This window comes from Delphinapterus leucas, chromosome 1 (assembly GCF_059928025.1).
Source record: "Delphinapterus leucas isolate spDelLeu-1000000601 "Yukka" chromosome 1, BTC_Dleu_Yukka2, whole genome shotgun sequence".
Lineage (NCBI taxonomy): Eukaryota > Metazoa > Chordata > Mammalia > Artiodactyla > Monodontidae > Delphinapterus > Delphinapterus leucas.
In genome coordinates, this window is record NC_143129.1 from 168,339,889 (window position 1) to 168,363,352 (window position 23,464).

Below are 23,464 nucleotides of genomic sequence, written 5' to 3' on the forward strand. Positions count from 1 at the left end.
AAACGATCAGTTCTATAATTGCAATTGTATTACCCTTGCTGAGTGAGAATTCAGGCTGAGCGCAGGACTGGTACTTAATGTCCTGGGGCAGTATACTCCGCCGCCCCCCCCCCCCCGCCCCCAGTTTCCTAGCACGAAGCTATAGGTAAGGCTTTTCAGGAGGGTCCTTGTGGTAAGTTAAATGGGATCTCCTAATTTATTTGGAAAATAAATACAGAGATGTGTAAGGCTTGCATCAAGATAGGGTTTGGTGATGGTTGACCTCATGGTCAGGTTATATTTCTGAATTACCGGTTCCTATATATAAATGGATTAATATCTACTAACAGGTGGGCTTGGCACAGATGGTACAGGCTTTACCTAAAACAATCCAGGACTTTTGGTCTAGATTAAGCTGGCCCCAACACGTCTCTCAATGGGCCACTTCCTCCCCAGTCTGAATAATGAACTCTGCCTAGCCACCAGACTGGAAGCAAGTTTGTTGGGGGAAGGGAATACCTGAAAGCAGATAATTGCCCACCATTTGGCACCATTCCTGCAGGGAGTCCACGCACTCTGACCTCAAGAGAACCTTAAGGAGTAATGTGCCTGTCACCTAAGAAGTTGGTTTTAGTAACATAACTTTGGTGGTTAATCCTTAATCTCCAGGAGTGTAGACAACCCTACCTGGATAAATGATTATTGTTCAAAGATAAATTGGAACCTCATTCATCCCTCTTCTAACAACTGGTCCCTTCACTTTCAAACTCAAATGGCTCAAATGAAGGCAGCAGTATCCCAGGAAATATTCATAATTTCAGGAAACAGTTGATTACTAAAATCTTACAAATTTCAAAAAAGGTAAAAGTTCTTGAAGTAATCTTTTTTTAAAAAAGGAGTCTCTTAGCTCCCTCACAAAGCCCACTCTGGCTTGTGCCTTGTCCTGGCTACATCACGGCGGGGATCTCTGAAGACACTGTGTCCAGGGGCTGCCAGTGGCAGTCCATCAGCGCGTCGTACAGCTCCTCGCTCTGCTCCATGAACTCCTTGTTGGCCTCAGTCACATCCAGCTGTGGCATGGGGTCTGGAAGAGAAGCAAGGATGGGTTCAGGGGGCGCAGAGGGGAAAAGCACTCAGCAGCCACAAGACTCGGTACCCTCCTTCCTCGCTGACAGCACTGCCTTGCAGGCTTTCTATGAGGATGAAAACGGTAACGCACAGTTCACACTTGAACAGCATGAGTGTGAACCGCGTGGGTCCACTTGTATGTGGATTTTTTCAAGAGTAAATGCTACAGTACTACACTATCCACAGTTGGTTGAATATGAAGATGTGGAGTAACAGGGAGGGCTGACTATAGGTTACATGTGGATTTTTGACTTGTGAGGTTGGTAGGCGCCCCTAACGTTATGTTGAGCTGATCAAGGGTCACCTGTACTCAGAATGTAACACATGTAATGAGAACTCAAATAATGGCGGCTGTTACTCCACATTTATTAAACACTACACATATCTCTAGCTGTCACATGCACCGGATTTTCTGGTGTGGTCCTGTTTTTCAGTTGGGGTTTGGAAAATCTGATCAACAAAATAAGAACAATGAACGTCTAATGAAAGAGCTATGGTCAAATACAGGAGCTGAAACACCAAGTCCTGTATTTTTAAACTCGTCTTTCTTGATTGCAATAGTGGTATTTGTTCACCAGAAATCATGACAAAATACATAATAGTTTTTTTTTTTAAACCCCTAACAAGTAAACTATCCTTAGGAGGGAATTGAAAATGAACCTCAGCTGCATCCAACTTGGATGAGTCTCACAAATAAAATGCTGAGTATTGAATGAAAGAACCAAGACAGTACATACAGTACAATGGCATTGAAGTTCAAAAACAAGCAAAACCAAACCCTGCTATTTAGGGATGCATATCTATGTGATAAAACTATAAAGAGAAGTTTTGTCCCTACAAAACGCAATACAGTAAGTAGTTTTCCTTAGCGGGGTTGGGGGTTGTGACTGTGGGAATGTTGGCAATGTTTCCACTTGACCTGAAAGAAGGTTTCATGGGCATTTCATCATTACATATCAAACTATACATGTTTGATCTACTTTTCCATGCACTTATATTTCACAATTCAAAAAGTTTAAAAGAATCCTCAGTTACTATGACTGATAACATCTTATATTTTCCTTTCAGTATTGTTGGTTTAAAATGCACACACCCAGGGCTTCCCTGGTGGCGCAGTGGTTGAGAGTCCGCCTGCCGATGCAGGGGACACGGGTTCGTGCCCCGGTCCGGGAAGATCCCACATGCTGCGGAGCGGCTGGGCCCGTGAGCCATGGCTGCTGAGCCTGCGCGTCCGGAGCCTGTGCTCCACAGCGGGAGAGGCCACAACAGTGAGAGGCCCGCGTACCGCAAAAAACAAAAACAAAACCAAAAATGCACACACCCAGGCCTTCCCTGGTGGTTAAGACTCCGTGCTTCCAAAGCAGGGGGCATGGGTTCCATCCCTGGTTGGGGAAGTTCCGCATGCCTAGGGTGTGGTCATAAATAAATTAATTTAAAAAATAAAATGTACACACCCATTCATTAAAACATTTTTAAATTAACTGGAGAAATTAAAGACCTTATTAAAGAAATCCCACGTACTCTGACTGGAAGACAAATACAGATGGTCCTCGACTTAATGATGGTTTAACTCACGATTTTTCAACTTTACGATGGTAAAAAAGTGACACACATTCAGTAGAAACTGAATTTTGATCTTTTCCCGGGCTAGCGATATGTAGTACAATATTCTTGTGACGCTGGGCCGCAGCAGTCACATGATCACGAGGGTAAACAAGTAATACACTGAAACTGTTGTTTTTCACTAGGATTACAGTATTCAATAAATTGAGAAAATCAACAGTTTATCATAAAATAGGGTTTGTGTTAGATGATTTTGCCCAACTGTAGGTTAATGTTAAGTGTTCTGAGCCTGTTTAAGCTAGGCTAAACTATGACGTTCGGTAGGTTAGGTGTATTAAATGCATTTTTGACTTAATGTTAAGTCGAGGAAGATCTGTATTGTTAAGATGGCAATACTCCCCAAAGTGATCTATAGATTCAATGCGATCCCTATCAAAATCGCAGCTGCCTTTTTTTGTTGTTGCAGAAATTGACAAGCTGATCATTAAATTTGTATGGAAATGCAAGGCACCCAAAATAGCCTAAACAATCTTCAAAGATAAAAGCTACTAGAAAAAAATAGAATTTTTACAACTCAACAAAAAGACAACCCAATTTAAAAATGGGCAAAAGACTTGAACAGACATTTCTCAAAAAAAGATATACACATGGCCGATAAACATACGAAAGTATGCTCAACGTCATTAGCCGTCAGAGAAGTGCAACTCTAACCATAATGAGATACCACTTCAAAGCCACTAAGATAGCTAAAATGAAAAATAACGACTGTTGGTGAGGATGTGGAGAAACTGGAATTCTCTTATGCTACTGGGAATGGAAATGCTCCAAGCCCTTTTGGAAAAGTTTGGCCATTTCTCAAATGGTTAAAAAGAGTTTACTACATGATCCAGCAATGCACTCCTAGGTATATACCCAAGAGTACTGAAGACTTTTCTATATCCACACAAAAACTTATACACGCATGTTCACAGCAGCATTATTCATAAGACCAAAAGTGGAAACAACCCAAATGTCCATCAACAAAATGGATATCCATACAATGGAATATTATTCAACCATAAAAAGAAATGAATGACATGCTACAACATAGATGAATCTTGAAAACACTAAGTGAAAGGAGTGAAAGAAGCCATTCACAAAGGACCACACATCATACATGATTCCATTTATTTAAAATGTCCAGGATTGGTAAATCCAAAGTAGATGAGTGGTTGCCAGGGAAAGGATATTGGAGAGTGACTGCTAGGGGTTTCACAGGGTTTCTTCTGGAATTAGTGGTAATGGCTGCAAGACTTTGTGACTATTCTAAAAACTACTGAATTCTACACTTTAAAAGGGTGAATTTTATGTTATGTGAATTATATCCCCCAAAATAAAAAACAAAAAACCCTAACTGGGATCTTCCTGTATATCCTATTTCAGGACATTTTTCATTGAGAACATTTTCCTATGTCAATATTATTAGAGAAAGACATGATTTAATAAAACAAACAAAAAATCTTAAGAAAAAACTTACCAGACTTCCCTGTTGGCGCAGTGGTTAAGAATCCACCTGCTAATGCAGGGGACACGGGTTCAAGCCCTGGTCCAGGAAGATCCCACATGCCGCGGAGCAACTAAGCCTGTGTGCCACAACTACTGAAGCCCGCGCACCTAGAGCCCGTGCTCCACGATGAGAAGCCACTGCAATGAGAAGCCCGTGCACCGCAATGAAGAGTAGCCCTCTCTCTGCAACTAGAGAAAGCCCGGGTGCAGCAACTAAGACCCAACGCAGCCAAAAATAAATAAATAATTTTATTAAAACAAACAAAAACCTTACTGTATTTGTTTAACAAATCCCCTATTATTAGATACTTATCTGTACTGATATCATTTTGGGACAAAATCTTTCAGGTAAAATTGATTCAATGGACATGAACATTGTAAGAATTCTTTACAGAAACATAGTATATTTTAATTTGTATTTGATTACTAGTATTAGCAGTGTGATGGTTACATTTTATGTGTCAACTTGGTTAGGATACTGGTGCCCAGTTTGGTGAAACACCAGTCTAGATGAAGATATTTTGTAGATGTCGTTAACATCAACAAATCAACTGACTTTAAGTAAAGATTACTCTCAATAACATGGGTGGGCCTTAGCCAATCAATTAAAGGCCTTAAACTCAAGGTTTCCCAAAGAAGGAATTCTACTTCTAGGCAGTAATACAGAAATTCTGAGTTTCCAGCTTGCTGGCCCACCTTACAGATTATAAATACGTATATCCTATTGGCTCTGTTTTTCTGGAGAACCTTGACTGACACAAATAATGTATGTTTAAATTCTTTTTTCTTGTGGTTTATAGGCCATTTGTGCTTCTTTTGTATATTTTTTCCCCTTTTTTATATATTTATTTTTGGCTGCATTGAGTCTTCATTGCTGCGAGCAGACTTTCTCTAGTTGAGGCGAGCGCGCACTACTCTTCGTTGCGGTGTGTGGGCTTCTCATTGCAGTGGCTTCTCTTGTTGCAGACCACGTGCTCTAGGCACGCGGGCTCAGTAGTTGTGGCTCAAGGGCTTAGTTGCTCCGCAGCATGTGGGATCTTCCCGCACCAGGGCTCGAACCCGAGTCCCCTGCATTGGCAGGCGGATTCTTAACCACTGTGCCACCAGGGAAGTCCCTTCTTCTGTAAATTGTTTCCAGTTTTCTCAGTTACTTTTTTTTTTTTTTTGCGGTACGCAGGCCTGTCACTGCTGTGGCCTCTCCCGTTGCGGAGCACAGGCTCCGGAGGCACAGGCTCAGTGGCCATGGCTCACGGGCCCAGCCGCTCCGCGGCATGTGGGATCCTCCCGGACCGGGGCATGACCCTGTGTCCCCCATATCGGCAGGCGGACTCTCAACCACTGCGCCACCAGGGAAGCCCTCAGCTACTCTTAAGAATCAACCAGTGAGTGCTGAATCAACCAGTCAGTGGTGAATCTTTTCACATAAGTACTGTGTCCGTTTCTGCCGCCAGAGGGATATTTCTTTCTCTTGTAATTTTAATCTAAATTATGAGTTGAGGCTTTGAGCACGTACAGCATCTCCATATGGAAACTCTAGTCACTCCACTCAGTGGAGGTATCAGCATATGGGAACAGACTAGCAAAGGGCTCCATCAAGGGCAGGCATTTGTTTTCTTGTTGTTTTTCATTTGTTTGTTTGTTTGGGGTTTTTTTGGCCGTGCCACATGGTTTGCAGGATCTTAGTTCCCCGACCAGGGACAGAACCCAGGCCATGGCAGTGAAAGCCCCAAGTCCTAACCACTGGACCACCAGAGAATCCCCAAGGGCAGGCATTTGGGTGTGTGGAACTCTATGGACACACGTACAATAAAGCACCCTTCCTCACTCTGAACACTGGGCCTGGAGGATGGCCTGTTGAGCCAAGGGATAGATGAAGAAGGATGACAATCCCTGCGGTGTCCCATCACTGTGTGGCTATTAGGTTGAAATGGGAGGTGTCAGGGAATTCCCTGGCGGTCCAGTGGTTAGGACACCACGCTTTCACTGCCAAAGGTGTGGGTTCAACACCTGGTAGGGGAAGTAAGATCCCGCAAGCCATGCGAGGTGGCCAAGAAAAAAAAAAGGGAGAAATTATAACTGTGTGGTAAAGAGCATGAAGTCTGGGGCAAGACTGCAGGGGTTCCAAGACAGTCTACCTCTTGCAACTATGCTGACCTTGAACAAGTAATTTAACTTCTCTACCTGTCTTCTCTTCTGTAAAATCAAGATAATTGTGGTACTTACCTCAAAGCCGTAGTGAAGGCAAAATGAGTTAATACATGTAAAGTGCTTAGAACAATGCCCCGCATATAGTACAACCTGTTCGCTATTATTAACTACCTAAGCTTCAGTTTTTATTTTCTGTAGAATGGGGTTTATAACAGTACCTACTCATCAAAGTGTTGACAGGCAGCAGTGCCTGGCACAAAATATGTTGGCTATTATTAAACTATAAATGGATGAGAAAGAAATAGAAAAATTCTAAGGAGTTATACACAAATATTATTACAATCAGGATAATTTCTTTAAAAAGGAGGCAATGCAATGCTTCCTGCAGGACACGGTGAGAGACTGAGGATAGAAAGACAGGGACCCCAGGTTCAACCTTGCTTCTAACTCACTGTGTGACCCTGAGAAGACAGCGAGGATCGCCAGTTCCCCATCCGCCAACTGGAGCTCAATGTCCTGCCCAGTCCATCCCTAGGGTCACTGCTGCCAGAATTAGATGACAGCACGTAAGTGAAAGTGCTTTAAAATGCTATGAAGTATATATAATATTCCTATAGGTATAGTTTTTTAAAACATTTTAATGAATTATATGGCATTTCTCCCAATAGATATTAATATGATAATAGCTGCCCCTCCCACTAACAGATTTGCTTTATCCAATAGAAGATGCTTCTTCTGCTGGTCAACAGTTTAATCATTTGTATGAATCCCTCTAAATACATTATTGCGCTCTTGTTCCTCTTAGCAATTTTCCCATTAATATTTAAATAAGCTTACCTCCCAATTTGAAAATAAAAATTAAATTTGAAAAAAAAAATGCTACGAAGTAGACAAGTTTGTTTTTTGCCTGCAGATGTTTCCTTTAAAGGATATTTTGCTTACAGATCACACTTTCCCTATGACCTTCTCTTTCTTTTTTTTTTTTTAAAATAAATTTATTTATTTATTATTTTTGGCTGTGTTGGGTCTTTGTTGCTGTGCGCAGGCCTCCTCTAGTTGTGGCGAGCGGGGGCTACTCTTTGCAGTGCACGGGCTTCTCACTGCAGTGGCTTCTCTTGCTGCGGAGCACGGGCTCTAGGCACACAGGCTTCTGTAGTTGTGGCGCGCAGGCTTCAGTAGTTGTGGCTCACGGGCTCTAGAGCGCAGGCTCAGTAGTTGTGGTGCACGGGCTTAGTTACTCCGTGGCATGTGGGTATTCCTGGACTAGGGCTCGAACCCGTGTCCCCTGCATTGGCAGGTGGATTCTTAACCACTGCGCCACCAGGGAAGCCCCTGACCTTCTCTTAAAGAATAATTCTTAAAACAGACTTAGAAAAAGACTCAAAGTTTAAAATCTATCTGACATAAAGTTTTATTTACTTAGAAATCAATGTCTGATTTTATGACAACTGTTATTTTACTTCTTTAAACCTTAAACCTAACATCTGTTCAGAAACATGTTGAAAAAAAATCTTGTTTTTTATAATTTTGCAAACCTTAGAGACTCCTTTAAGAAGTACGAATATCTCATTTGAAAAAAAACATTTGTCTGAAGGTTAGCAATTCCTCTGGTTTTCCTTTCTCTTTCTTCTGTTAAATTCAGTAAAAATCATAATAAACTTTTAATTTAAAAAAGTAATAATGGCTATTACTATGTAGAAAAATTAGGGGTGATTTTCAGTTTCTTCATAATACTTTACTGTATTTTTCAAACTTTCAATAACTATTACTTGAGTGAGAAAAACATGTAATTTAAAGATATATGGGAAAAAATTAAAACATGAAATGAAAAAAATGAATTTTACAAACTGTGAAACAAATATAAGGCAATGGTGTCTTTGCTACAGACCTATATCCTGTCAGGGCTCCCTCCCCTGTCAGTTGCTCCCCAGGGTGCTTTGAGATCTGCACTACCCCCTCGGGTGACACTCACATCTTAAGCACTGAGTGAAGGGACTCCTTTCTTACCTTCCAATGCATCATCTCCGACTTCTTCATATGTCTGCCAAGAGACCAGAGAGGTTGGTGAGAAGCATGGTGAAATCCTGGCCCATGACTAGGATGGTTTATTTTTAATAAGAGGAACTAAGCTGCTTCATCTTCCCTTCTGTTTTTTTCTGAAGCCCAAGCTCCCATCCTTACCCGTCCCATCCTGGAGAATCACCCAGGTCTCTACAGGATGATGTAACCCAAGAGGGCCAGACCGGCCAAATCACGGTTACCTGCATGATGCTCTGGGTATAGCCATACTGGGGATAACTGTAGCTGTAGCTGCCTGTGTTCTGGTCATAGCCCCACTGGGCATAGTAGTTCTGGTACTGCTGGTAATACTGGTTGTAGCTGTAACTGTACATCTGACTATATTCCACTGGCTTCACACGGCTCCTTAAATGAAGAAAGAAATAAACAAATAAGCAAACATTTCCATAACACTATGTGACCAGGGACTGTTCTGAGTGTTTTACGCAGATTAACTCATTTAATCCCTACAATGGTGCTATGCAGTAAATATACCATTATTCCTATTTTACAGATGAGAACACTGAGGTACAGAGAGGTTACATCATTTGTCCAAAGTCACACAGCAAATAATAGATTCAAACCCAGGCAGTCTGGTCCCAGAGCCCAGCTTTAAAGATAGGAACTTTAGGGAATTCCCTGGTGGTCGAGTGACTGGGACTGCACCCTTTCACTGCCAAGGGCCTGGGTTCGATCCCTGGTCGGGGAACTGGGATCCCGTGGGCTATGCAGCACGGCCAAAAACAAAAAAAAAAGATGGGAGTTTTCAATGGTTAGGTTTGTCTCTCTTGTCAAACCTTGTTAGTACTGACTTTTCCCCTTCTCAAGATCTTAGAGGACTGTTTTTCTGCCAGCCACAAAGGCTCAGGTGAACATAGCCTGGAGGATCTGGATTTATAATGATACGAGAAGCATTTTAAATTACAAAATATCTTATCACCTTTTCCCCGCAAAAACATAAGAGAAGCGTTTTAGTAGCCTGGAACTGTAGTCAAAGCTACCATTTATGGAGTAGGTACTTGAGATTTGTGCCCATTATTTTTTTTTTAAAGATTTATTTATTAATTTATTTTTGGCTGCTTTGGGTCTTAGTTGTGGCACGCGGGATCTTCGTTGAGGCATGCAGGATCTTCCGTTGCGGCGCGTGGGCTCTTTGTTGTGGTGCGTGGGCTTCTCTCTAGTTGTGGCGTGTGGGTTTTCTCTTCTCTAGTTGTGGCGCACAGGTTCCAGGGCACGTGGGCTCTGCAGTTGTGGTGCGCGGGTTGCAGAGTGCGTGGACTCTGTAGTTTGGTGCACACGGACTCTAGATGTTGCACGTGAGCTCAGTAGTTGTGGCGCATGGGTTTAGTTGCCCCGTGGCATGTGGTACCTTATTTCCCTGACCAGGGATCGAACTTGTGTCCCCTGCATTGTAAGGGGGATTCTTTACCATTGGACCACCAGGGAAGTCCCTGTGCCCATTATTTTTCATACATAGTTTCCTATTTTAAGTCCTGCAAAGCTCTGTGATAGAGCTATTATTTATTATTCCCATTTTACAGATGAGAACACTGAGCCTCTGAAAAGTTAAGTGATTTACCCAAGACTACACAGAGGAATGAAGCCAAATTTAACTCCAAGGCTCACACTCCTACCACCACACCACTACATACAGCTCCTGCCCCGACAGACTCAAGACCCCTTGCCTGTCCCCCACTTCCTGCATTCACCAATCAGGGCTGAGGCCTAGGGTCAGCAGAAAGCTTTCTTCTCTGATTCCACAGCTATCCCAGCCACTGCTAACCAAAGACAGAATGTCAAACCTGCAAAGGATCCACCACTTTCAAAAACGTAAAAAACCACGTGTGATGAGCTCTTCCCAAGTTCCTTGTGAGTTTAATGTCTGCCTGGTGAGCGGGACTCAGCCAGAGCAGTTAGACAGACCGTATCTGATTTCCTTAGCATCACCTCCTGATGGGGTGGCTTGATGAAGTTCGATGGCACAGATTCCCTCTCCCCGCCCACTGCCAGGCTGGAAACTGCTAACATTTGCCTCCATGCTACCCCCGACCCCGGCCATGTGTCCAAGGAGTCCACCTCCCTCCTGACATGTTCAGGTCACTGGAGGTACAGTCTCTCTGGCCTGGGTCTGCACACTTCTCTTCTGTTTCTCCACACTCAGCTCTTACAGGCTAACTCTCGAAGGGAACTCTTATCACCTTCAATTCCCAGTGCTTGAGGGCCACTCCCCACAGGCAGGCATCAAATACTGACAATGTTCAGTGAAGAAACAGATGTAACAGAACATAAGCTCCCTGCAGAAGGGACTTTGTTTCTCTTGTTTATAGCTACAACTTCAAAGTCTAGGGTGGGGCTGCAGTTGTAGGGACTCATTATGGTTGACTGAATAAATGGTGACACAGCAGAAACAACCAAAATAGTAAACTTCAGAGGAACTGCTAGACAGAATATACAATCAAAACAATATCTTGCAGCTATTAAAAACATCACAATGACGACGACTGTGCAACTCAATGGCAAAGTGTGTATAATGAGTAAACTGGGGAAGAAAAAGAGTGAGCACTGTTATTGTAATTTAAAAATGAATAAAGAGGGACTTCCCTGGTGGTCCAGTGGTTAAGAATCCACCATCCAATGCTGGGGACACGGGTTTGATCCCTGGTCGGGGAACTAAGATCCCACATGCCACAGGCAACTAAGCCCTCGCGCTCTAGAGCCTGTGTGCTGCAACTACTGAGCCCGCATGTTCGGGAGCCCGTGGGCCACAACTAGAGTGAAGCCTGCGTGCCGCAATGAAGAGCCCAGGAGCCGCAACTAAGATTCGATGAAGCCAAATGAATGAATAAATAAATAAATAAAATATTTTTAAAAAAATGAATAAAGAAATGAATCCACCACATGTAAATTGACCCAAATATATGTAGTGTGTGTGTTTTTACATCTACATCTATATTTACACATCACAGAAGCTTATGGAGAAGCCTGGAAAGGAACCCAGAAATTATAAGCAGTCATTTTAGAGTAATGAGAACATTCCTTTCTTTTAAATATTCTCTTTAATGTTTTTATATACACAACAGAGCTCAGGAACTTCCCTGGTGGTCCACTGCTTAAGAACTGGTCTTGCAATGCAGGGGAGGCCAGTTCAATCCCTGGTTGGGGCACTAGGATCCCACATGCCACACAGCAACTAAGCCCACGCACCACAACTACTGAGCCTGTGTGCCACAAATACAGAGCTCACACGCCGCAACTACTGAGCCTGCATGCCACAGCTAGAGATCCCATGCGCCGCAACTAAGACCTGATGCAGTCAATAAATAAATAAATAAATATTTTAAAAAATATGGCTCAAAACAAATAATATTTGGAGGAGGGGAATCACTCAAGCTGATCTTCCATGTATTAAACATTGTTAAACTGCAAAGAGCCTCCAAATCTTTTGCTGCTTTAAAAAACATGGCCATTTGGAAGTTCTGCCCTAAGAGTGCAGCCACTTTTCTACTTTTAACACGGAGTTTCTCAGCCTTGGCAAAACTGACATTTGGATGGCGGGGGCAGATTGTTCTTTGTCACAGGGGCTGTCCTGTGTACTGTAGGATGTTTAGTAGCATCCCTGGCCTGTACTCATTAGATGCCAGCAGCACCTCTCCCCCAGTTGTGATAACCAAATTTGTCTTCAGGTGTTCCAATGACCCCTAGTTCAGAAGCATTGCTTGAGCCAAAGGATGGAAGGTTATATGCAGAGAAAAACTGTCTTACATCTGAGTAAAAAACCTGCTTGGAGCTGTAAGGAAAGAAGGGTTTTCTGCAGAGTGACAGGTACAATAGTGATGTACATATTCTCTTGTGTTTGTATCATTAATTTTTTTGGCCGCACCACGCAGCTTGTGGGAATTCCCTATATCATGTTCCCTATATCATGAATTCTTAGCCACTCCCAAAGCAAGGGACACTCATAAGAGGTCTGTAGGTTTCGTTGATATAAAAAAGGCTAAAATTGGCTCAAAAGTGTAACTTTCTTCTTTCTGCTCAATTCTTATTAACTGTAAGGATAAATTTTGAACAGCAGCACTACTGGGGCAAAGAGCAGGGACATTAAGTTTGCAGACCCAAACTGCTCTTCCAGCATCGCTACCAGCGACGTCTGAATGCATCTGCCTCCCCCAGTCATAGCTCTCTCCCCAGCTACGAGCTTCTGGAGGGGCAGGGTTATGCTAGCTCATCTCTAGCACCCAGCCTGGCAAATATCAGGCACTCATTATTTGTGGCCTGAACTGAATCTCCTGGCAGCCTCCCATTCAGCACGTGGACGCCCTGATTATCAACAACAGGTGAGGCGTGTGTGGGTGGGGATCAGTCCAGAAGCCCTCCCTGGCCCCCACACCAGCGCAGGACTCACGCTTTAGGGATCGCCACACTCAGACGCACTGGTTTAGACCCCAGTCCAACTGCTCCCTGGCACTCTGTCAGGGCTCGCTTCTGTTCCAGCTCATCTGTGAATTTCACAAAACCATAGCCCCTGCAGAAGAAAAACACCCACTATTTGGATCACAAATGTGATGGAGGTAAAGCCTAAGAATGGAAAAGGGGCTGAGAAGGGAGAGAGTCCATCAAACCACATGGGCAGGGCTGAGAGCCCCATGAGCAGAGGGGTGCCACAGAGCCACGTGAGATTCAAGCACTGGAGGACCCCAAGATCTGCAGAATTCCCACTTTCAGTTCATCAGTCTCTTCCATACTGTCCTGCTAGGGCTTCTTCCCAAATAGTAGCTTACCTCCCAATCTACTTGAAAGTGTTATTATTATCATTATGGTAGTAGCAGCAGTAGTAACAGTCACAGAAGGTCATTCAGCAAATAGTTACCGAGTATGCTCGGTATTACACGAGGCACTGGGACTCAGCAGTCACAAGCAGTTGAGGTTCCTGCTCTCCTGAACTCATATTCCACTTGGGGGGTAAATGAACGATAACTAACATTTAATGACCATTTATTATTTCCCAGGCATTGTGCTGAGCATTTTCCCAGGATTATCTCATTAAACTGTCCAACAACTTGATGAAGGGAGTATCCACATCCTACTGAAGACAGAATCAAAGTTCAGAGAGGTTTAATAGCTTGCCCAAAGTCGTAGTAGAAGTGGGATTCAAATTCAAAGCCCAAGCTCATAACTACTACTCAGATCAAGAAAGAACTTTTCCTGACAAATATTGTATGATCTCACTTATATGTGGAATCTAAAATATGATACAGATGAGCTTATTTACAAAACAGAAACAGACTAACAAACATAGAAAACAAACTTATGGTTACCAAAGGTGAAAGGGGGTGGGGGAGGGATAAATTGGAAGTTTGAGATTAGCAGATACAAACTACTATATATAAAATAGATAAACAAGGTCCTACTGTACAGCACAGGAAACTATATAAATATCCTGTAATAAACCATAATGGAAAAGAATATGAAAAAGAATATATATACATATAAACCTTTCCTGAGGTCTTTCCACTTTTAAAGTAACAATAATAAATAAAAGAAGAAGCACCTATAAAGCATTTCCTATTGATTCATTTATATTACACCATTCAATCCTTAAACCACCCCACGAGAGGTGCAGAAACTATTAATCAGCCCCGTTTCACAGATGAGGAAACAAGGTCAGAGGTTCAGTAACTTGTCTGCTGCATAATCCCTGGGCAGTACTGAGGCTGGGATTCACACCAGGCAGTTTAGCTCCAGAGCCTGTGCTCTTAACCACAATGCAACAGGGCCTCGTTACCACACCTCCATCTATGTGATAAATGCTGCAACCAACAGGGTAGGCATCAATAAAACGAAGGCCTTACTTAGACACTCCTGTCTGGTCCAAAACCACCTTGCCTCCCCGACAGGAGGGGTAGACTTTGACGAAGAATTCATACAGCATGCCATCATCCACATCTGGGGTCAGGTCCCCCACAAAGAGGGAGTACTCGGGGCTGAGAAGAGAGAACAAAATTCAGAGACAAAGACCAAAACTTTTGTTCTGATGAGCTCTTTTGGCCCATTCTAGGTGAATCTTTTCTGGGCCGCCTTAGGCAACAACGCATCTGATGGGTCCTTGACCAGGTCCTAATCTGTTTCATTTGGCAGTCCTGGCAGAAGAGTTACGGAAGGAGTCCCCCGCCCCAAGTCGCTCACCCACTGTATAACGCCTGTCTGGCTTCAAGCATTACATGAGTGCAGACGGGGGCACACGTCAGAGGTGCTCAAAAGATAAAACTAGAGATTCTGTATTCACAGCATATTTTCAATTCAAATGGTGAAAGGCAGAGGGAAAATGAGAACTGAACCTTCTCTCCTCAAGATGTGCTAACATGAAATGCCTCAACTTTTAGGACAGGGGTCAGCAAACTTTTTCTATGAAGGCCATACAGTAAATATTTCAGGCTCTTTGGGGACACCTCTGGTCTCTATTGCTCTTTCTTTGTCTGTTTTCACAATCCTTTAAAAATGTAAAGGGGGGACTTCCCTGGTGGTCCAGTGCTTAAGACTCCACGTTTCCACCACAGAGGGGCATGGGTTCGATCCCTGTCAGGGAACTAAGATCCCGCATGCCACGTGGCGTGGCATGGCATGGCATGGTATGCATGCATACATACATACATAAGTAAATATGTAAAGGGAGTTCCCTGGCAGTCCAGTGGTTAGGACTCCACACTCTCACTGCCAAGGGCCCAGGTTCAATCCCTGGTTGGGGAACTAGGATCCCACAAGCCGTATGGCACAGCCAAAAAAAAAAAAGTAAAAACCATCTTTAGCTTGCAGGTGATAACAAAATTAGGCCACAGTTTGCCAACCCCTGTTCTAGAACAATTCTTTAAGAAAAAAAAAAAGCAAACATTATTATTTTATTTCAAGTTAAAGTCAGAATACACAAAAGGAAAAAGAAAACTAAAATTACCAATAACCCAACCACTCAAAGGTAATCACTAAGAACACTTTTATATATACTTTTGTCTTTTTTCTTTGGCTTCTTCTTTTGAATTTACAAAAATTGGATACGACTCGTTTTGTTTCTAGCATTTTTTTTCACTTTTAGCATCTCACCAACATCTTAACATATGAGTATTCTGCTATGGCACATTAATAGATACACAGCATTCCAAATAATGAACATATTGTAATTTAAACCCCTTCCCTATTATTAGATTACTTGGGTTTTCCCCCAATTTTGCCCATTATATGTAACACTTCAATGAATACTTTTAAAATTTTTAATGGAGTATAGTTGATTTACAATGTTGTGCTAGTTTCTGGTGTACAGTGAAGTGAATCAGTTATACATATACACATATCCACTCTTTTTTTAGATTCTTTCCCTATATAGACCATTACAGAGTATTGAGTAGAGTTCCCTGTGCTACACAGTAGGTTTTTATTAGTTATCTATTTATAAATAGTAGTGTGTATATGTCAATCCCAATCTCCCAGTTTATCCCTCCCTCCCCTTATCCCCTAGGAACCATAAGTTAGTTTTCTAAGTCTATGGCTCTACTTCTGTTTTGTAAATAAGTTCATCTGTATCCTTTTTTGAGATTCCACTGTGATATCATATGATATCAATGAACACTTTCAAGGCTAACCTTTACACACATCAATGAATAAACTCTGAAAAGCAGAATTACAGGTTCAAAGGGTACAACTCTATCTAAAGCTTTTGATACATTGTTTTAAAGCTTTCAGACAGCAATTTGGAATGCTCAATCAATTTATGTTGCTACAGCAGGTTGATTCTTACTGAATAAAATGTCAATACTGTGGGCAGTCATGGGACTATGGGAGGGACCAAATATAGAGAAGACATGGGCCTTGACAGGAAGCAAACTGGAAGCGTCCACCAATAGGGATGGGAGGGGGTCGACCTTAGGAGGGAGGCAAAGCAGGACCAAACTCGGCTCCCCATTCTCCTCTTTGGGAGTGACCAGCACAGTGACGCATCTTGTCTCTATCTAGACATTTCCTGGGACTTGAAGCTACCTTGTGGCTACTCTGTACTTACCTGTTATCTGGCTGTTTCCCATAAGTGGCATAGTTCAGTTTAAAACGTTTTGCCTGGAAATTCAAAAACAAACAAACTAAAACAGAGAAAGGTGTTTTAAGAGTCAAACAATATTTGAAAAAAACTGAAATAAATTACCTTGGCCAAAATATCTCCCCCTCTCTAAGCCTCAGCTTTTTCTCCTGTATAAAAGGAGGGGGTTGCACGGATGACCGCTAAGAGCACTGCCAGCTCCATGGTTCTATGAGCCCAGGTGTGCCAGCGTGGTGCAGCTGTAAGCTAAGTAACTGTGGGAAGAGCAGAATGTAACTCTCTTGAAAAGTGTCCTCACTGCTGCCAGCCTGTTCTGCTTTCTCAAGCGAGAGGTCTAGAGTTTCAAGTCTTCCGTTACGGAGGCAGCAGTGCAGAGTGAAAAGGGAATGGATTTTAGAGGCAACCAATCTTCAGTTTGCATCCTGGCTCTGCTACTTACTACCTGTGTTGCCTTGGGTAAGTTATTCCATTTCCCTGTGATTCAGTTTCCTGGTCTGTCAAAGATAACAACGCCTACTGTTTAGGGTTGTTACAGGATTAAATAAAATATACAGCTGGGATTCAATAAATGAGTTATCAATAACGATAAAAATGGTGACATCATCATTATCTCAGTGTCCTTACAGGTGTGGCTCCTGGAAGGGGTTTCCCGTTGATTTTATGCAAACACTTCTCAGCTGTGGCCAAATCTGCGAATTCTACAAAGCAGTAGCCAGCTGGGATCCTGGAAAGAAAACAGAAAAAGGGACTGGTTAAAGATGTGATACCCAGATGAGAGACTGAGTCTGGGCCTGAAGGGAGGAAAAAATCCTTTTCTAATCAGAGCCCATACTATTAATGTTTACTATGCAATCCAATCAAACCTTTAGATCTAATGTCCAGTTTATAGGAAATATTAGAAACAGAACAAGTAAAACACCACCACAAGGAAACAAACAAATCCAGAATGCAGGACCAGAATCCAGAATGTAGAACCTTATGTAAGGCAATCTTTCGTCTTTAAGAAGTCAGTGTTCTGAGAAAAGAAAGAAGTGGGCTTTTCTACATTAAAAAGAGACAAAAGAACTAAATGCAATACAGGATCTGATCTCTACTGGATCCTAATTCATTAAAAAAAAAAAAAGGTATAAAAGGTATTCTGGGGACAATCATAAAAATTTAAATGTAGACTGGCCATTATGTGGTATTAGGGAATCATTAATTTTGTTAGTGTGATATGAGCATTGTTGGTATGTAACAGAATGTCCAGTTACTGGCAATGTATATTCAAATATTTAGCAGTGAAATGTCATAATGCCTGTAATTTATTATCATATGGTTCAGCAAAAAAAAAATATTTACCTATCTAAATCTATCTTTATAGACAGGTAGATAAGAAAAATATGGCAACATATTAACAATTTTTGAAATTAGGTGTTGAGGGACTTCCCTGCACAGTGGTTAAGAATCTGCCTGCCAGTGCAGGGGGCATGGGTTCGAGCCCTAGTCCGGGAAGATCCCACATGCCACGGAGTGAGTAAGCCCATGCATCACAACTATGGAGCCCACATGCCACAGCTACTGAAGCCCGCACGCCTACAGCCCGTGCTCTGCAACAAGAGAAGCCACCGCAATGAGAAGCCCGCGCACCACAACGAAGAGTAGCCCCTGCTCGCCGCAACCAGAGAAAGCCCGCGGCAGCAAGGAAGACCCAAGGCAGCCAAAAATAAAGTAAATAAATAAATTTACAAAAAAAAAAGAAAAAGAAATTTGGGGGTGGCTGTATGAGAGTTCATTGTACTCTTCTTTCTACATTTGTTTTAAACTTTTCATAATTTAAAAGGTTTTTTGGATCACCTACCACCGGCCAGGCTAATACAGAGTTGAAGAACATGGTTCCTATTTAGAAACTTGAAATCTATTCGGACAACGTAAATCTATGGACCTTACCTAATTGGGGGATGTCTGTGAGATTCCTAGTGTTCTATTTTTTAAAGCATCACTAAGAGACATATGTAGGAGGATGTGGCTAGATCCTCTGACATCCCTTCCTCCTAAGAGATTTATACTGAAAACAGTTAATTTTCCTCAACTGCCTCCTTAAAGCTATCACCAGTGAAATAAACCAGACTTCTCTGGAACTATGATATTCAGTTCAAATAACCTTCTGGACACCAAGCCAAAAGGTATGGGCAAGGGCAGTACCTGAGCCCAAGGATCTCAGAACACAGTCTATGAGCTCCATAAATGTTGACGCTTAGAAGAATGGTGGGCCAACTCTGTGCCTTCTGTCTTGTGTGTGGTAGAATCTTAAGGCTCACGGATATAAAGACCACCACCAGTAAGAGCTGAGCATTACTGAGCACTCACTACGGTCCAAGCACTGTGCTAGCCACTTCACATGCACCATCTCATCTAATCCTCACATAACTCTATGAGGGAATGAAACCACTGCTCCTATTCAGATGTGGAGACTGAGATTTAGGATTATACAATATGCCTTAAACCACACAGCTGGTGTGTGCCAAAGGCTGGATTTGAATTCAGGATAGTCTGACTACATTCTTTTCAGAACATTTTATTTTGAAGAATTCCAGATATAAAAATTGAAAGAACTGCATAGCAAACACCATATATATATATACCCACCACCTACAATTAACATTGTATTATACTTACCTTATCACATAACTACCCATCCATCCATGCCCCTACCCATTTATCATCCTTATTTTCTGATACGTTTCGAAGTAAGTTGCAGATATTGGTATACTTCCCTCAATTACTTTAACATGCTTATTATTAACTAGAGCTCAATGATTGTTTAGTTTTTTCCTTTTAGGGTTAAATTTACATGCAATGAAATGCACAAATTCTTCAAGATGCTGAGTTCTTTCCACCAGATTAATTTTGTGTATTTTAGAACTTTATGTAAATGCGGTAAGGCTTCTTTAATTTAGCATAATGTTTTTAAGATTCTTTCATGTTGTCACTATATTAGTAGTCTGTCCCTTTTTATTGCTAAGTGGTATTTTATTGTATGAATATACCAGTATTTATTTATCTATTTACCTATTCATGGATACTTGGACTGCAGTTTGGGGCCACTGTCCAATGTGCTACGCACATCCTTTTTCAAGTGCTTTTTCTGGTAGATGCATGTTTTCATTTCTCTTGGGTAAATACCTAGGACTAGGGACTTCCCCAGTGGGCCAGTGGTTAAGATTCCCCACTCCCAACGCAGGGGGCCCAGGTTCAATCCCTGGTCAGGGAAATGAAAGAAAGAAAAAAAAAAGAGCCCACATGCCACGATGAAGATCTCACACATGGCAACTAAGACCCAGCGCAGCCAAATAAATAAATAGATGTTTTAAATATATATATATATATATATATATATATAAAATACCTAGGACTAGACTTGTTGTGCCATATGGTGGTAGGTGTATTTAAGAAACTGCCAGGGAATTCCCTGGTGGTCCAGTGGTTAGGACTCGATGTTTTCACTGCCAGGGCCCGGGTTCAATCCCCGGTTGGGGAACTAAGATCCTGCAAGCCGTGAGGCATGGCTGGAAAAAAAAAAGAAAAAGAAAAAAGAAAACTGCCAGACACTTGTCCCCAGGGGTCATACCATTTTATAGTCCCACCAGTGATGAGAGACGTGGCTGCTCCACATGACTGCATTCTTTTTTTTTTCTTTGTTGAATTTTAAAAATTGTCGTTGAGTATACAAAACATAAAATGTACCATTTTAACCATTTTTAAGTATACAGTTCTGTGGTATTAAGTACATTCACATTGTTTTGCAACCAATCACTATATCCTTCCTTTTTTTATTTAAGCTTTAATTTTATTTATTCTTGGCTGCCTTGGGTCTTTGTTGTTGCACACCGGCTTTCTCTAGTTGCGTCGAGCGGGGGCTTGTCTTGTTGCGGAACACGGGCTCTAGGCATGCGGGCTCAGTAGTTGTGGCGCACAAGCTTAGCTGCTCCGCGGCATGTGGGATCTTCCCAGACCAGGGATCCAACCCACGTCCCCTGCATTGGCAGGCGGATTCTTATCCACTGCGCCACCAGGGAAGCCCCCAGTCCCTATATTCTTAAGCACTATGCTCTGCTGCATATTATTTTTTCCTGGGTCTTATCTTTTTCCCGTCTTTTCTCAGTTCCTGGTTTCTAATTTACGTTCATTTATTTTACAGTATTCTTATATGCCACTTCAAAGTCTTTGTCATACGACACAGAATGCACATGTAATGTGTCTGTAAATGCCACCATAAAAAATCAGCTAGAGTTTATTAATGGTACGAAAGGATAATTCCAATTCTTAATAAAGATTAAAATGTGAAAACCTATATCACTGTTTTAAAAAGAATAAAGTATTACAGAATGTATTTTCATGCCAGTAGCTGATTATCGAGGTTTTCTGTCTGCAGGGACAAGAAGAGAAACATTTAGGCCAGCATGCTCTACCAGTCAGAAAATCCGTCCCTGGGTACCGGGGTTCTGAATACACAAAGTACCTGTTCACCAAACAGCCAAAAACCTGGCCACATTTCGTATCTCTCACCTGTATTTTTCAACTATTTGACATTTTAGCAAGCTGCTTTAGTACTTGGCACAGAGTAGATGCTCAATAAACACTGTCAAACTGATAAAGGAATCCTGTTATTTCTAACTAGAACCCTAAGGAAACCTAAGCTCCCAAGAGAGAAAGAAGAAACTGGAGGCAATAGAGCACTTCTATCTGAAAGTATTCTCTGCCATTTCGTTTTGTATACTTATTTATTACCTCATTCCCCCATTAGCATGTAGTAAACTCCACGAGAGGAGGGACTACGTCTGGCTAGTTTCAGCCATGTATCCAGGGAATCTAGAACAGCAGCACATAGGTAGCATCTTATTCACATAAGAGTTAAGGGCACTCATGAGCTTTGAGAACAGAGCTGAATTACAGTCTTGGCTTCTCATTTAAAAACTGTGTAACTTTAAGACAGTTGTTAAGCTTCTCTAATAATGGTACTTAGCTCAGAGGTTTTTGCGATTTTAAAGCGCTTATTACCTAGCAGATCATAATCTGTTTATATTTACCAAGCATATACCATATGCCAGACATCGTTCTAAACGCTGAATGTGAATTAGTGGCACTTAATCCTCACCAGAACTCTATGAGGTAGGTGCTTTTATTATCTCCATTTTTATAGGCAAGGTGAAGAGGGAGAGGTTAAATAACTTGATCAAGGTCACACAGCAGACAGAGCTTTCAAAACCAGTCTGGCTCGAGTCAGCAATATGCTATACGTCCTCTTAACAAGCCCCCAAATGCTTATATCATTGCAATAACATTATTAGGGGTGAGAAGCCCCGACTCTTGCGATGTTTACCTTCTCCTGAATGACACTTGCAGCGCGATCTACTGAGGAGACCTGAGGCTGAGACGTAAGGAGAGAACATACCCAGTGAGGCGGTTTCGGATAATTTTGACGCTCATCACGGTCTCCCCCATGGTGGCAAAGGCTCTGGAGATGAAGTTCTCATCCATGTACGGTTCCAGCTGCGTAAGCACAAGAGCAGAGCGGCTCAGGCCAGCATCCAGGCTCCTCATTCCCGCATCCGGAGCCCCTCCCCCTCTGCCCGGGGTTTGCTGCACGCTGCGGGCGGGAGTGGGGTGGGCTGAAGAGGCTTCCGTCTGCGGTGTGATCTGAAGCCTGCGTTCCCAGTCCCCTGCCTTCCTTCCCTTCAAATTTACTCCTTTGAGGAAGTCTCCCCTTTGGATTTAGGAACCCCATCCCTCCAGTCCTACAACCACGGGCGCTCTTCAATCCTTGGGATTCCTCTCATTCTTTCCGCCCAAAGACCCTCCCTCTTTCCCTGGCGTGAACCCAGGCGGGGCCCCAGGGCCCCTCCCACTCCGAATCAGCCCCTTCACCTAGATGCTGGGACCCGCTTCGGAGTCACCTAAGAGAACTCCCCCGCCCATTCACTTCCACCCTTTTGGGATCCGAGGACCCTCCTCCTCAGTCCCTTTCTCCCTCGTGACACTAAGATTCCTGCTCCGCAGACCCGGGCGGCCGCCCTCACTCACGTCGCCCATCCACAGGCTGGCCGCCATGCCCGAGGCCCCCCGCCCAGGACTTCGCTGGCCACCGAGGCTGGCGCGGACGCCGGACCGCCGAGCCGGAACCTCCACAGAGCATGCGCCTCCGACGCCTTCTGCGCACGCTCCGCAACTCGGCGCCCAGGGCCGCGCCCACGTGCCGCTCGGGGTCTTGCGGGATCCCTGTGGGCGGGTCTCAAGACTGGAGCCTGCGGGATGGGGCGGGGCAGACACTGCCTGGCGTTGGATGGTGGGTGGCGCGGGTGAGGGGCTTTCTCGGGTTTCTTTCTGATTTTATTTAAACACACACGTACATATAAAATTACAGAAGTAATTTTACGCTCGTTGTAAAAAATTGCAAGTATAAGCACATTTTTTTTTAACAAGTGAAAGATCCCCTTTGGGAACCTGGACGATTCAGTCCCACTAACTCTGTGTGACGTCAGGCAAATTACCGACTGGCCCGCCCCAGCCACCCCTTCACCCCGCATTTCCCAGTTTGCAAGACATTTCTGTTGACGCTGCAATGGGATTCTTTCACCATTCCCGTGTATAGCCCCGGGGTGCGGGGAGGGTAGAGTTAAAGTGAGTGTAAATTGGGGTAACCCTGTCTTCCCAACCAGTCAAATCAATCCCTAAGTCTTGTCACTTTCTTGCGTCCACATCCCCTACACTAATCCAAACTGCCAGTTCTAACCTGTCCCAGAACAGTGACCTGCTATAGAAGGCCCTCAAGTAAACACGGATAATCCTGACAATTCGACTCCTAATCTGGGAGTGTCCCAGGCTTTAGCCTCAGTTTGATACCCATTTCTCAGAATGTGAAGCTTCTGTAGGTGGTAATTGTCATCTCCCACAGTGAAGGTCATCGCAAGTGCCTGAGGATCCATT

The 23,464-nt window shown here is 43.0% G+C and overlaps 1 protein-coding gene across 4 annotated transcripts; it reads right to left on the reverse strand.

Annotated features, from left to right (window-relative positions):
* Nucleotides 1–775: 775 nt before the first annotated feature.
* TRNAU1AP (tRNA selenocysteine 1 associated protein 1) lies at nucleotides 776–22,677 on the reverse strand. Of its 4 annotated transcripts, XR_016388093.1 has the most exons (10): nucleotides 22,562–22,677; nucleotides 21,933–22,030; nucleotides 17,123–17,222; nucleotides 16,466–16,518; nucleotides 14,271–14,402; nucleotides 12,824–12,943; nucleotides 8,625–8,787; nucleotides 8,371–8,404; nucleotides 6,816–6,906; nucleotides 954–1,063 (listed from the first exon to the last, which is right to left on the reverse strand). XR_016388093.1 is itself a non-coding variant. In XM_089897790.1 (9 exons), exons 1-9 carry the CDS (start codon nucleotides 22,586–22,588, stop codon nucleotides 927–929), a joined length of 864 nt encoding a protein of 287 aa, XP_089753916.1. In that variant the 5' UTR covers nucleotides 22,589–22,677; the 3' UTR covers nucleotides 776–926. The 4 variants fall into 4 exon arrangements, 3 of the variants coding, with proteins under 3 accessions (XP_089753916.1, XP_089753922.1, XP_089753910.1); XM_089897790.1 differs by lacking the exon at nucleotides 6,816–6,906 and having other exon boundaries at nucleotides 776–1,063; XM_089897796.1 differs by lacking the exons at nucleotides 6,816–6,906; nucleotides 14,271–14,402 and having other exon boundaries at nucleotides 776–1,063.
* Nucleotides 22,678–23,464: the final 787 nt, after the last annotated feature.